The following is a 14,361-nucleotide window of genomic DNA, read 5'->3' on the forward strand; positions in this document are numbered from 1 at the left end:
TGCCGCAGCGCTCCGCCCCGCCAGAGCCACAGCTCCTCCCAGCAGGGCCACGGTACGTCCCGCCCACTGTGTGCGGTGCTGTCTATGTCTGTGTGTCTGTCTGTGTGTATGTGTGCAGGGGGGGTCTCCTCTTCCCCGGCACCAGGCTCCAGGTTTGTTAGCCGGTGCAGAGCCGTTGTGCCGCCGTCCTGGAAACGATTTCTCCAGCCAAACGGGGTGATCTTCGTGTGTCCGTTAACACTCATGTCTGGTCAGGGTTCCCATTTTTATTTTGAGCCGGGTAGGAGATTTCAAATGGCAGGTGTGAGTACCCAAGGGCAGAAAAAATGGATGCAAGGCACCATATGGTTTTTCTTGGGCTCTTCTTGGGTGAGGTAGACTTACTGGTATTGCCAGAAAGTGTTACCATCATCTGCAACAGTGCTGTTTTCCGTTGATAGCACGGCTGTTGATTTTCATTCTGATTTAAAACAAGGTATATGTGACTTTACACCGCTTGAATTTGAAACTGACATTTGCAGTCCTGGTATCAAGCCTGTGAATGTTGCAAGTCTTTAAATAGGAGATATTAACTGAATGTTAAAAAAGTAAATTTCTGCTTATTAACAAAGGTAGTAGTTTTCTCGAGCATGGAAAAAAGGTTGAAAGAGTTTAAAAGAAATCAGAAAGAGGTTTAACATTTCTTATGGTTCAGTAGCAGTAATATTATGAAAACACAGCACTTGTGACTTCTTTCTTGAACAATGGAGCTTCTGGTTCACTGAGGTTAATCTGAAAAGTCTGATCTGCAGGCAGAGAGTATTTCTTAGATTTTTTTTGTTCTCTCCATGTGGTAAGACTACACAAAAGTGATGAAAGATAACCATGCCAAGACCAAGTTCTGGTCTGTCAGTTGCACAGTTAAATATGAGAAGTGTTGTGACCAGACGTTAAGGATGTTTTGTAGCCATTATAATTCAACTTAGAAGTAGAAAGGATGAGGAAACACTCGTAAAAGAAATTGGCTTAAACACAGCTAAGCCGTTTCCTTCCTTTCTGTTCTGAACTTCATATTAACAATAGACTTTGTGCATGTGCTGGGAAGTGTTCTTGACTGTGGAGTTCTACAGGGACACCTTATTAGTCCCAAGCCTAGGTCCCTTTCATGTTTTACTTCAGGTCCTTTGCTTTCCTTATCTTGTCACTTTTCTAAATTTCTTTCTCCTTGCAAAAACGAATTAAAACGTGCATTTTGGTTTAGATGGATGGATAATATGCATATGTTAGGTAAGCACTCTGGGGATATTGTATTATAAAGGTAATTTTACAGAGTTGGTTCTTGATGTTTCTAGCTTGGGCTGATGCTGATGTTCTGGTCCAGAGTATTGCTTATGGTGTTAAGGTTTCGGTTCGCTCCAGGACTTTCTAGATGTTTTGGGTGTTTGGTTTTGCTTCCTAATAGTATTTGAATGCTTCTAAAAAGTAAGAGTTGGTTACAGAGCTCCCTAACTGGCATTTCTATTTCTAGAGTCATCTGTTAGGTGGTTCAGATTGTACCCAGCTGAGTATCAATGGAGGACCGAACTCCTTTGGCCTTCAGGCTACTTCTAGGCCGTATATCACTGTGATGGTCCCAGAAGTTTAATTGTCTATTTGCAGTTAAAAATAGCAATATTGGTTCCTGGGCAGAACTGTGCACGGAGTTATTGTGATGTGCCATTCACTGGAACTTGTAGTTGTGTCTGTCCGGATTTCAAAGCTGTTTCTCAAAAGGTGGGAGTAGTAAATAGTATGTAACAGCCAGGAAATTCACTAGAGAAAAAGTCTTTGATTTCAGAGATGCTTCTTTCCTGTGGTGGTTGACTTGGACCTTAGTCCTGAACTGCAGGTTGTGAAAGTAGGACTGGTGTTTGGTTTGACTTCACCTGTTGAGCTTCTATTCTTTTGTAGTAAAAGAAGCTTCTCTTTCTTAGCAGCAGCAAAGAGAGGAATATTTAACCTTTTTGACATTGTAAAATAGATATATATTCTATAGCAGTAATTCAAAGACATCTAGGTTTTGCTTGGATGAAAGCTTGGTAATCAGGTTGGATGAAACATGGAATTGCATGGTGCTGCTCAGGATGAGGTATCTGTTTTTAAGGTTACAGCACGTTGAACAGGAACTTTGCACTGAAAAATACTTCTCCTTACAGGCAGTTCCAAGGCTGCGTCTTTGCACTGGACAGGTGAGCGAGCTGTCAGTGTCCTCTTGCTGGGTCTCCTTCCTGCAGCCTACCTGTATCCTGGACCAGCCATGGACTATTCACTGGCTGCAGCCCTCACTCTCCATGGCCACTGGTAAGCACAACAGGTCCCTCAGAATTAAGAGTAAATTCTGATAGTCAGGATGACTCCAAGTCTTAGGTCTTAAGTCTGTATATCACAGTAAGTCCCCCGACTTACTTCCTGATAAAATACCTGGAAAGAGATGCAAACAAAGTCCTTACTCTCCAAGTTCTGTGACAGTTGTGATCTTCGACAAGACTAATTGTATCTCAGTCTTCCTTTGCCACGCTGTTCTCTCAGTCAGAAGACAGGATACATATTACCAGTAAGGAATCCATAAACATTCTCTAGTGCTCTTCTACATAGTATCTTACTTTGTGGGGACTTCCTTGCCACTGGCTGTGTGGAATCTTGGACGTTTTTATCTTGTATAAGAATCAATGTTGTAGAAACAGAGGGAACAGAAAAGGACAGATCTATATAAAACAAGTTGTTCTTCTAAGGTTCTGTGCTGCAGGCTGCCTTTGTACATCTTAATGGTGATGCCTAATAAAGAGTTCATAGCAAATATTCCACGGAAGAAACCGAGATCTTGATTCCTGGGAAGTGGATGCTTGCTTATGTTCTTCTTCTTAAGTGTAGTTCTGTTGTGATCTTTAATGCGAGTAGGCTAGATGAGGCTAGTTAGGAGTGGATCCAGCTGCATGGTTGGCCTAACTGGCAGCATTTACATTCTTGAGGTGGTACTGGTCTGTAGTTCCTTGTCACAGGGATAAAGCAGATAACCAACGTCATGGTACTTTGGGATATCAGTTTTTCTTAAATCTCAGTTTTGTCCTTATGAAGTTGTACCAGGGATTATTGCACTTTCCGTGTTGACTGGGAGCTTTTTCCTGAAGCCTTCAAATCTAATACAGAATCAATCTGAAATGTGGCTATCCTTGAACATATTTGTCAGAGCTTTTTCAAATATAAAATACGTAAAGCTAAGCTTGCCTGCCTTTGGAGCATTTCTTCAGTTGTTTGGTGGGGGTGTGTGTGTGTGTTGGTGCTGTACTAGATGTGACCACATGAGGAGATTCCCTGCAATGGAACAGGTTATTGCAGGTTGATGTGTTGAAATGGGTTCTCTCTGATATTTTCTGTCAATGCATGCACATTTGATTCTTTAGTGAATGTCTCTTGTTGACAAAAGTGTCAGGATTGCTCATACGAGAAATCTCTTCTATAAACAGTGTGGGGGCTTCCCCCATGAGAAAAATGTCTTGCTGCTTGCCTGCAACTCTGCTGGTAACTTTCATCAGAGTGAATTCTTACCCCACTTCTGTGGTTTTTTTGTTCTCTTTTTAAGCTGGAACATTTCTCCAGTATTAAACTCTTATCTTGCAAAACATTGTCTTAAATACCTAAAGATATTCCTATGTAGGAAAATTCTTCTTTTGTACTTTCATAGGTGTTCAGTGCTTCTTTAAGAGAAAAAAAGATTGTTTGCTTTCAATAAACGTTAATTTGATTGCCATAACAGATCAAATAATCCCTCTAGTAGCTGATCAGAAGCTGCAGAAGAGTATTGCATATATTTTTGAGGGGTTTTCTTTCACCTTTTGCTCTGTTTTTCCTTAGGAAATCTTGTCCTAAAGTATGTTGGAAATACTGCTTCAGATAGGTAGTTATCAGTTCAAACAGTAACCTATGAACAGACTTCCTCGAGATACCTGAAGCCATTTTTATCTTGTACCATTTTGTTGGCGTCTAATAAGGATTTCTCTGCCCAGCGAAGCTGGTGTGTTGTGAGCTAGATTGTGCGTCTACCGCACGTGAGCTATTTCTCATAATTTACTTCCTTGTTCGCAGGGCTACTGATCCTTTACCATGAGGACTTTGTGTGAATTAATCAGTGTGCTGTAAAGTCTCATGCCAGTTTTTTGGTGAAGTCTTAGCATGGCTCAGTCTTACTGTGCCATGCAAAGGAAAGCTCTTATGAAAATCCATTATCAACACTACTGTTGAAGGGCAGCCTGTGAATCCCAAGTTGAGTATGCCTTATTTATCTACACTTTGGAAGGCTAGAAGTGCAGGTACGTGCTGCTCGCACACCTGACCTTATTCTACTGTCCAGTTGTAAAAAATAGCTGTAACAGTTTGAGAGAAGTTGCCTTTCGGAGTCCTTCCACTTTCTGCTTCTCTTTGTATCCAGGGGTTCCTTGCACCCCTTTTCTCACTTTTGACATCCTTATGGTATTAGAACTCCACATAAGCTAAACTGAGCTCACTGTACACTTGCAGTGGCATCTGCTGCAGGACTTTGAACCTTGCTAGGTCACTAGTGTATCTTAATTTGTGGGACACAAATCCTTCAGCTTCAGGCTAGACCAAGCCAAAATCCTAGGAAGAACATTGTTGCATTAAATACAATTTTTTTTTCTTTTTTTTTTTTTACCAAGTTGACGTCTGTCATTGCAGAAAGCAAACATAATTGTACTTTTGGGAAGAGGACTACCACATTAGTTTAATAGCATCTTCTGTATTTCTATTGATGAACAGTTTAAGCCTGGACAAAAGTTCACTTCCAGTCTGACAGACGTAGGAAAAAAACAGAGTGTGGTAATTTTTTGGTTGCCACTATTTTCTAATCTAAATACACATCCTGGAGTCTTCTGTGCATTTGTGACAATGACTGATCCCAGAGCCACACCTTGCTGTCCAAGCAAGAAGGATATTTCCTCTGGTTTCTTTTCTTCAGTTCTTGGAAGTCAGATAAGCTGTGCAGTATTGCTTGGAGGCAGATTCTACAGATTGTATTGTTGAAAGAGCTGTGCTCAATACCTTGTTTCGTCAGTACCATTAAGAAAACTCTGAGCCAATATGTCTTTTTTAAATAGAATATGTGGAATGTTGTGTTGTTTTGGTTTAAATAGATACATCTTTTTTTTGAGTGGGAACTGGGCATTCTTTAGGAAAGGTTGATGATAGTGGGTGAAAAAAAATGATGTGTTTCAGCGATATTAGTAGAATGCTCGCATAAACTGGATGGATTTTTAGTGAGGAGTGCTCTTTCCTGATTTCAGCTTTTTTCTCCCTCTTATTCTATAGGGGTCTTGGACAGGTTATAACTGACTACGTCCATGGAGATACATCCATTAAACTGGCCAATACGGGTCTGTACATACTGTCGGCTGTTACCTTCGCTGGCCTCTGCTACTTTAACTATCATGATGTTGGTATCTGCAAGGCTGTTGCCATGCTGTGGAGCCTCTAAGATGCGACCGACTCCTTGACAAACATGATTGTTCACTGCTGCCTCTGCTTCATCATATTTTTACCAACATGTTTAATGCAAAACAGATTAATAACCAAGGGTCCATAGTATGTGCATACTGCAGCAAGTTCAGAGCACGTCTTTTAGGAATAAATATCCTACAGCAGTAAAAATGTTAAAAAAGAAAAAGTAGATTTAAAGTGGATAATGTCCAGATGACAGTGAATTGATTTAAGCTGCACTGTAAATTGGAAGGAATAATTACATCAGTGACAGACTTCAATAGCTGAAGGTAACTTTCCTTGTAATGGCAGCTTTAATGAGTGTTTTTCTAAAGTAACTGGTGTTTGGTTTCCTATTTTATAAAACAAACTTGACATGCAGAAAATTGAACTGTTATTTCTGGCGTCACAACAACTTAACTGTATGTAAGGCACACTCTGTAACTCATTGGACCCTGCGAGTTGATGTAGAAAAGGGAATACTTTTTCTTAATCCATACAATAAAGAATTTACAGAAATTGTGTGTGTGTGCGCTTCTGAATGATTTTTGCTACTTTTGAGTTACTTAAAATGTTTTCTTTGCAGATGTTTTGGGTTTTTCCTCTAAAAACAAGTTCAAATACTAATTCATACTGTTCTGTTACTCTGCATTACTTCTTTTAGATGTTAAAAAACAAAAAATATTTTTATGAATATGTATTGTCCTTAATACATAAAGAGATGGTTTACACTTGACTTAATACAAGAGTAATGTCCATTGGAAAATGCAGCAATAATGGACTTAGAAGAAAAATACTTTTGCATATTAATTTTAGGAGTCATAAATAGCATTTGGCTTTCATATTTTCCCTGGAACCTGTGTGTTCATCTGCACTGGTATACATTTTAGGGTGGGGAATGAGATTCTGGTTTGTAACTTTCTTCTCTGCATTATCTTTTCTGACTTTCATAGAAGTAAGGAGTGGTTAACCATGTCCACATTCTAATGGTACTTCTGTGGTACCATTAATAGTAAGAGGAAGAGAATTGTGTGTTACCATCAGTCTGATTACGCAATAAACAGAATGAGTAAGTTGATGTTTGAATTCTACATGACTTTCTGATTTGGTTTCTTTTTTCTTTTTTTTCTTTTTTTAAATCTGGATTTGACTTTATTTACTTACTTATTCATGTAACCGTGGGAAATACCAGGTACCTGGCCACTTTTGATTTGCTGATCTTGTGGTCAGAATTGAGATGGTTACTTCTGTCTGATGTGGTCCGATTTAGATTATCAGTGTAACATTTGTTATTTTTTCATAGTGAGGAAGATGAATATGTGAGTCACTGTGAAGTACCTCCGTGCAATCTGAGCACATATCATAGAAAGTACTTGACATTTCCTCTTCTGAGACGAAACACAAGATGTATTGGTATGTAGTATTTGTTTAGGATATCTTGTGAGAAATTACTTCTTTAAGAGCTCTGGGAATGTAGTAGCCCAGACCTACAATGTTAGGGGCTAGGAACTCTGAGACCAGCTCATTGTTTTTGAGGCAAGAATTAAAAGGTAATGACCACAGCTTTCTCTGAGTCGCATGTGTTCCTCAGTCAACCAACACCTGTTGAAATTGAATCAGTTCCCTGTAATTACCATTAACTTTTGTTCGTAATTGTGATGGCTGTAACCATTTGGTCTAATCCCCTTTTTGAACATTCATCAGACATATAAAACAGGGAGTCAGTCCTGTTGGGTATCTGGATGTGTTAAATGCATTCTTGATTTTAAGTCCCTCCAGTGATTTCTTCCTAAGTGATAATGCCTTCAGTGGTGTCTGTACCTGATTCTAAAGAATTGGTTTCTTACTGCCTCTAGGTGCTCCTGAAGCGGCTCGTTAGCGAAATGGCAGGGGCAGCATAATGTGAAAAGCTGAGACAGTCAGGGTTATGACAGCAGTTTCATGTGTCTATGCTTTTCTTAAAGCTTTTTTTTAAAGCCCCTGAAATGATAGTTTTGGTTTGTTTTTTACCAAAACAAGTCTTGAGACTTATCTCTTCTGCAAGTTTGAGGATTTACCTCATTTCATGACAGCTTTCCTGTTTTCTCTGATTACTTCTGCCTGTATGGGGTATGACAGTTGTACCAGCTCTTCTGAAGACCCAGGACCCCAGCTGCAACCAGTGTTCAGATTGTCACTACCTTGAGTTGGAACAGAAGAGGAAGACCAACACTCATCTTACATGTAGAAGAAAAGAATCATATCTATGTCAATTTCCTCAAGATTAAATAGTTGACATGCCTTACGTTAATCTGGTTTTAGTGAAATCCAGGGCTTGCTCAGCTCTGAATGCGAAGCAGAGTTCACAGCTTGACCCCAATGTATGCTGCATTGTCACATACGTAGAATAAGATAGGGCCCTTATGGGAGCCAGCCATATCTACATGTGTTTCAGATTGTTAGAAGGACAAATACCTGTTTTTTTTCATCACTAACCTATACTTTACTGTTAACTTCTAAAAACCTTTACATAAAAGCACAATTCTTCTGTTTTCTTGGGCCCTCTGAGGACAAACAGCTTTATTAGAACTTTAATTGTTCAGGTAAGTTAGCAGTTTTCTCAAGAATCTCCAGTAAGTTAAAAATGGTCTGTTGTTTCTACTTCAGTTGAAGGTGATAATATCACTGTGTAACTGAGATTCCTGAAGACGCTCAGGAAATAATCTTCATGCAAAAAAAAGTAATCTCAAAGTCTTTATTGGCTAGGTGCATGGTCTGCTTATGAAACCTGTTGTTCTAAGCAGTCCCTCCCCAAGAATAGGTCAACTTCATCTATAAGACACCTAAATCAAAAGCTGTTTGATCAACAGGTAGTAAAGGTTTTAGGGATCAAACTATACAGGACTATACAGGCATGCACATTCTTGGTTCTTCATTGTGTAATTCTTTTTCCTGCTATCTGACTGGAAAACATTCCTGTGCTGCTTTTTGGCAAGAATTTGAATTCATTTTCCTTTGTAAGATGCTCATTTTTGTACTGTCTTATGGTAGCTAAAAACATAACACTGGCTTGCCTTGGAATAAGATTTCTTTTATAAAAAGCCCCAAATATATTTTAAGACTGCTGAAGTATGTCATAGGTTGTGACTCTCATTCAGACTTAAGTTAGAAACTTATCTTCGTAGTTTCATCTACTTCATCTTCTCTTGACAGTTTCTTTAGAATTAATTTTCGTAAGGAGCCTTCTTCCTCAAAGGCCAAAAACATTCCTTGTTCTAGTGAGTATTCAAACTTAAATGCTCTGGAGCTACAAGATGTAAACATCTTCTTGAAAAAGATTACGTTACTTTCACCAGGAATGTCTTTGGGAACTTCTCCTTCCTGAGGAAGAAAAAGGAATGGGTTAGTCCCCGCACAAGACCCGAGCAGGCTTGTTTCAGCTCACACAGGCTTGAATTCTTAATTTTGCCTACTATTTATATATACATAAGGTATGTAAAGCAGATACTTACCCTAAATCGTACTATCATTTCTCCACATTCTTTCTCACAACACATGTAATAGCTTTTATCTTCTACCTGGACACTGAATGCAACAGGCATCCCTGCTGAAGGTGTGGTAGTTTTGTAATAGTGAATGTTGAAGTGCATTCCATTGCCTAAATAGAAATTGTTTATTACTAATAGTCTGCTCAGGAGAGGGCTGCAGTGACTTTACCATGTTACATCTTACCATTCCATTGGCAACTTTTCCTGACAGGAGAGCCAGAACCCGAATTTTTATGACTGCTGACAGTACATATTTGACTTTCTGCAGTCATTCAATAACCAAGATTTTGGATTTGCAAGAAAGCATGTGAAGTTACCAGTTCGTATGGGTAGGATGTTGAAATGCTTTTATGTGCATGCATAAAGTGAGAATTGGATTTGTGAACAGTCAGCTGTAAATCAGATTACGTTTGTATGTATGTGATTGTAAATAAATAGTTCTGAATTGCTCAGCCCCCCCCCCCCCAAATCACAGCCAAAACCGTAAATACGTTGTTAGCTACTGCTGTTAGAAGAAAGTAAGAGCTTTTAGTGTTATATACATTGTCTGTTTAAACCTAAAAACGATTTTTTTGTAATCCAACACAAAAAAAGAAAAGGATTAAGAAGTTAGTTTGTGATCAGAGCTAATCAAAAGTCTTAGCAGCCCTTTTCTGCAAGGGACACCCCCAGGCCTCAGTCTAGTCTAGTCTAATCTAATCCATTACTAATGTACAAGACACAAAATTTCAGTGCTCAGCTTTATTCTTAAAAATGAATTTTCAGTCTTTACTCTCAGTCTCATCATTTAGAGTCAGGGATTAGAAAGAACAAAAGCACATCTAGAATAAAGAAACAGAAAATGGTGTACCAGACTTCATCTCCTGATCTGTCACATCTTCAAAAGCTGCCACATTTAAATCTGGTCGAACCACAAGCAACTGGCTATTTACATTTCGAAGGACTCGGTGGAGAATTTTTTCCTTACAAAAGGCATCACATTCCAGCCCTGTAGAAATATTAAGCAAAGAGGGTCAAATATTGTAGCTGTAATCGCCTCAGATCCTAACAGTTAGCTACAGGTTTAATCTTGTCATTAAGGCTACCAGGTGAAGTAAGTTCTTAGAATGGCAATCTCAAACACAATGGAGGCCGTGTCATTCTTTCCACCTCTGGCTCGTAGCAATCCAGGCAAGACAGAAGCGTTTCCCAGAATACAGCAGGCTCTATATACAAGCAAGAGAAGCTACTGTATCTGTTAATGTTCAGAAGCAACAATTCTCTCTTTTGCCCAATAATTGGAATTGCATTAAAAGGTCCTTCTGTTATGGAAGCTGCTACCCTGTACCTTAGAAGGAAATAAAACAACATCAGCTTCAGAAGGAGAAGGTGAGCTGTAGCTCTCTTTTTTTTTGACAGTTGTCGTTATCAGTTTGAAAACTTGTTCTGTAAGCCACACAAAGCATTTGTGGGTTAGTAAGCCTGAGCAGGTTAATCAGGTAAAATTGATAATGAAGGTAATAAATGATGAACTTTGAGCTTACCATCATCGTCTTGGTTCCAAGTGAGCAATGAAAAAAAAAAAAAGGAAAGAAAAAACAACATTAAGCTCTGCCCCCACAAAAGAAACCACTTTCTACCCAGTTCTGTTCTGCAAGACTGGAATTCAGCCAGCCACCTACGCATTTCCAGTTGTAGTCCCCAGTATCACTAACTCACCGAGCTGAGCTGTTCTAACTACAGAGTGTGTTTTGTGAGTATAACAAACTCAACAGAATGATGAAACCACCAGTCACTTGAGTACTGGAGTTACCACCAAACCAAGAGGCATGCAAAATGTCTTAGGGTTACTTAAGGGTGAGGAGCTCAGATCAGTTTAAGCCTATAACCAAGGGATAAATAGCAGGCAAATTTTTGCTTTCATCAGCACCTTTATTCTAAGGGAACAAAAAGACAAGAAACTACAAATTGCTTCTAAAGAAGAGACTGTTTTCCAACCAACTTTATGCTGTAAGATTGGAAGTCGTCCACTTATTCCAACTCCACCCCACAGTATTACAACCCTTCTGAGTGTCCTTTACAGGAATGTATTGTATGAAGCAACAAATATTCCACTGGCTCAGATATTTGGCTAACAATACTTCAAACTTAAGTTTCTGGGAAAATTAGGTGGAATCAGACTGAGAAAGGAATTGTTTTTAATCAGTATTCAAACAGAAAAAGTTATTAAACGCTTAAGGTGTTCAGCAATAATACAGTACTGGCCTGTTAACACACTGGGACAGCTGTCTCAAACTCAGATTCGTTTTGCCTGGCCCCATAATCTAAAAACTATCATTCTTCTAAGTGAGTGGGGACTGTAACTGCTTTGAGGATTGCTCAGGTAACATGGAGGGAAAAACCAGGATTCCACAAAACCAGGGAATGCCCGCCCCAGGAAAGGACTGAATTGTCTATCAGCTTTTGATCTTCTATGCAGAAAGAAGACACAGTGTGTCTCTTTCAGAAGTGGGTAGTAATTACCTGCAAAATAGAGGCAGAAATTTTCTCCAAGTTGTACTGCACACACAAGAATCTCTTCACTACTCATCTTCACTCTGCCAAAAACACGTGGACAAGATTCAGAGTAAGAAAAATGCTTTTTGCTCTATAAGGCAAGGGAGTTCTTGGGCTAGTTCTCTTCTAGCGCACAGCACTCTTATAGGGCTGACATGTTTCACTACCTGTTGAAAAATTGCCTTTTTAAATAATTAGTTTCCTCCTCTATTGCCTTTTATCATTATTTAGAATAACATAGAGCATCCTTCAAGTTCTGTTGTTACAAAAGTTCATTGAATTATGCAGTGTTACATGGGAATAAATAATAACTCATTACCATTTTCTTTTTCTGTGAGAATGCTAATAAGTAGCTCCATGAACATACTTCATCAAATCAGTTCTCTTCTCTTGGGCCTGCAAAAATTACCTTACTATCACATGGTCATTTTTGAATAGAGAAGTAACTAAGACTGGGTTAAGCACCCTGTTATGAGCCATTAAGCCATAAAAGTTATATTAAGTCTACACAGACTTATCTTTCCAGGTTCCCTCTATAAAAGACAGAACTTCCAAAATACCCAAAACTTAGTCCACCTTTGGCTGCCCCTTGGAAAGGCCTTTATCTTTTGCATCTTGAGCTGGAATTGCGTAGGTTCCTAGAGAAGGTGGGATGTAGTTTATTTTGCAGTAGCAGCTGTTGGCTTATGTTGTTTTAACTTTATTTTAACTCAGATTGAATTCTGAGCTTGATTTTACAGCTATTCTCTTTCAAGAGTGACACAGAGAAAAGTGAAGACGAACAGACATATTTCCCTTGGGAATAACAGTTATTTTACCAAAACCCGCTGAACTAATCATTAAAGACCAGCCATCTTCTGCACCTGAGAGGTTCCAGCCCCTGTTCAACACACTTCAGGGTTAATTTAGAACTAGCCTGGGGCTGCACTTTGCCTCTAATATCAATACAGAACCCCCCCCAAGATCTCCAGAAGAATAATTGGTTTTAGCGTTGTTCATATCCTCAGCCTCACACAGTTAACAGCCAGAGAGGTAAACTTTATATTCTTTAGCTTTCTCACATAGCGACTGAGAGAATGTCACATTCTCAGTCTGTTTAATAGATAAAACAATGTATATGTTTAATGTATAAACCAAAAGAACAGCAATGGTCATAAATTTGCTATGCCTGTTCCTTTTCTTCTGTCGTAAAGTTTCTATTTATGCTGGCAGAAAAGAGATACAGCTGAACAGATTGTATTGCTTTGCAGGCCACAGATGTCTCCGTATCTTCAGTTCTAGCAGTGCACCAGGCGATAAATTACATAATAACTCAAAAGTTCTGTGGAGTCACCTGTATTGAGTAGGACTTGAACTGCAAAGTCTAGTATTTCAGTAATTTTACTGCTGTTGGGATGGTTGCCATTGGAAGGAATAATTCTAAGAAATACTTTTATTTTAAAACTGATAACGATATAATCTTCAAAATTAAAATAGCATCTCCTATCTTTAAAGAAAAGTAAGAATCAGAATAAAGGGAATTACAATATGACAGAGAAAGATGTGGCAAAGAATTTAATTCTTTCTCTTCTCTGGCGGTAAACAGTTTTAAACTATCCTCTTATATGCCACTAATTTTGTGAAATGCAGGTTGTCACTTTCCCTCCTGTTTCATTACCTGGCTTTGTGATTGGTGTAAAATTTTTTGGCCAGGTGCACAAAGTAACATGCACCTAAAGGCATCCAAGCTTTAGGAGCCCGGCATCCGTATGAAGTCTTCAGCCTGGAGCTATGTGCCAAGCCTCTGTATACAACACATGGGAGAAGACAGTCACAGCAGAATGCATGAAAACTTGATCAGGCAGCATCAAGTAACCACAAAGCCAACAACAGTGACTGTAAAAACACTGAAGTCACTGCTTGTAAGTAGTCTACAGTATGATGTGCTTCATTCAAACCTACCAGCTCCTCTCAAGGCATTCTTTCCCCCTTCACTAGCCACAGAAATAATAATCATAATAAATGTGTTAAAGCTAGCTAAACAGTGGGCAGAACTGGCTCTTGCACTGGCTGGGATTTTATTGTACAGTCAAAACATCTGGCTTACTTCCAAGGCTCTTTTTCACCCCTTGAAAAAGCCTTATTATACAAAACAACTCAGCAATGCCAACTTAAGTACATAAGAACACACATCAACCTTAAGGATTGAGGAGGGGGAAGCCCAGTAATTTCCTTGTCCCTCTAGTAAGGCACTTTGAGGAATGTATTTGAAAGTGATTTTTTTCTCATCCTGTTTTTTATACTGTCTATAGTTCTAGCTGGTCTGCGCAGAAGAGGAACCCGGGTTCCTAGCAGAGGACTGCATCTTTGTTTCGAAACACGCATCCCCAAGCCTTTGAAACGAAATACCACAGCACCAACCAGTGCCGGCCGCATCAGTAGCGCAGTAAGCCAAGAAGTGAAGGGCTACTCTGTTACTCTAAAGCAGAGTGGAAGGCACAGGCAGGACTTACTGATAAAGGATTAAAGGAAAATGTGGCCGTTCGTTTAATGGGTTAAACACCCAGAACGACCACCCTGACGGGTAGTAAAAGATGGTTAGTTTTAGCAAGCGCGTTTGAAAGGCGCGGTGGAAGCTAAAGGCAGTTTTTAGCCGACTGTCGCAGGTAGCGTGTACCGCCTCGCCCGCGGAGACACCGGGACGGAGCAAAGGCGAAGAGCAGGGCGGTGTCCCGGCGGGGCAGGAGCGGAGCCCGGGGCAGCGCGGGTACCGCGGTGCGGGGCCCTCCGCCTACCGCGGCCAACCCGCCCG

At 39.7% G+C, this 14,361-nt stretch overlaps 2 protein-coding genes across 3 annotated transcripts in view; one reads left to right on the forward strand and one right to left on the reverse strand.

The window, feature by feature from the left end:
* Positions 1-5,506, forward strand: part of SDHD (succinate dehydrogenase complex, subunit D, integral membrane protein) — a 6,639-nt gene extending 1,133 nt beyond the window's left edge. Inside the window, exons 2-4 of the mRNA XM_009882475.1 lie at positions 9-52; positions 2,175-2,319; positions 5,341-5,506. Of these exons, the coding sequence (XP_009880777.1) occupies positions 9-52; positions 2,175-2,319; positions 5,341-5,506 (355 nt within the window). The remainder of the gene's footprint in view (positions 1-8; positions 53-2,174; positions 2,320-5,340) is intronic.
* Positions 5,507-8,582: 3,076 nt separating this feature from the next.
* On the reverse strand, positions 8,583-11,607 carry IL18 (interleukin 18). Of its 2 annotated transcripts, XM_009882451.1 has the most exons (5): positions 11,538-11,607; positions 10,559-10,567; positions 9,886-10,023; positions 9,000-9,145; positions 8,583-8,868 (listed from the first exon to the last, which is right to left on the reverse strand). In XM_009882451.1, the coding sequence occupies exons 1-5, from the start codon at positions 11,602-11,604 to the stop codon at positions 8,653-8,655; spliced, it is 576 nt and encodes a 191-aa protein (XP_009880753.1). In that variant the 5' UTR covers positions 11,605-11,607; the 3' UTR covers positions 8,583-8,652. The 2 variants fall into 2 exon arrangements, with proteins under 2 accessions (XP_009880753.1, XP_009880752.1); XM_009882450.1 differs by lacking the exon at positions 10,559-10,567 and having other exon boundaries at positions 11,538-11,604.
* Between the last annotated feature and the right edge of the window lie 2,754 nt (positions 11,608-14,361).

The sequence above is a fragment of the Charadrius vociferus genome, unplaced genomic scaffold (assembly GCF_000708025.1).
Source record: "Charadrius vociferus isolate BGI_N301 unplaced genomic scaffold, ASM70802v2 scaffold1413, whole genome shotgun sequence".
In the NCBI taxonomy this organism is placed as follows: Eukaryota; Metazoa; Chordata; class Aves; order Charadriiformes; family Charadriidae; genus Charadrius; species Charadrius vociferus.

Excerpts from the sequence above, each read along its gene's own strand:
- IL18 (XM_009882451.1), bottom strand. The coding sequence starts at position 11,604 with ATGAGTAGTGAAGAGATTCTTGTGTGTGCAGTACAACTTGGAGAAAAT. Across the intron at positions 9,146-9,885 it reads AGATCAGGAGATGAAGTCTG|GCAATGGAATGCACTTCAAC; the intron begins GTACACCATTTT and ends ATTTCTATTTAG. Across the intron at positions 8,869-8,999 it reads AAATGATAGTACGATTTAGG|GAAGGAGAAGTTCCCAAAGA; the intron begins GTAAGTATCTGC and ends TTTCTTCCTCAG.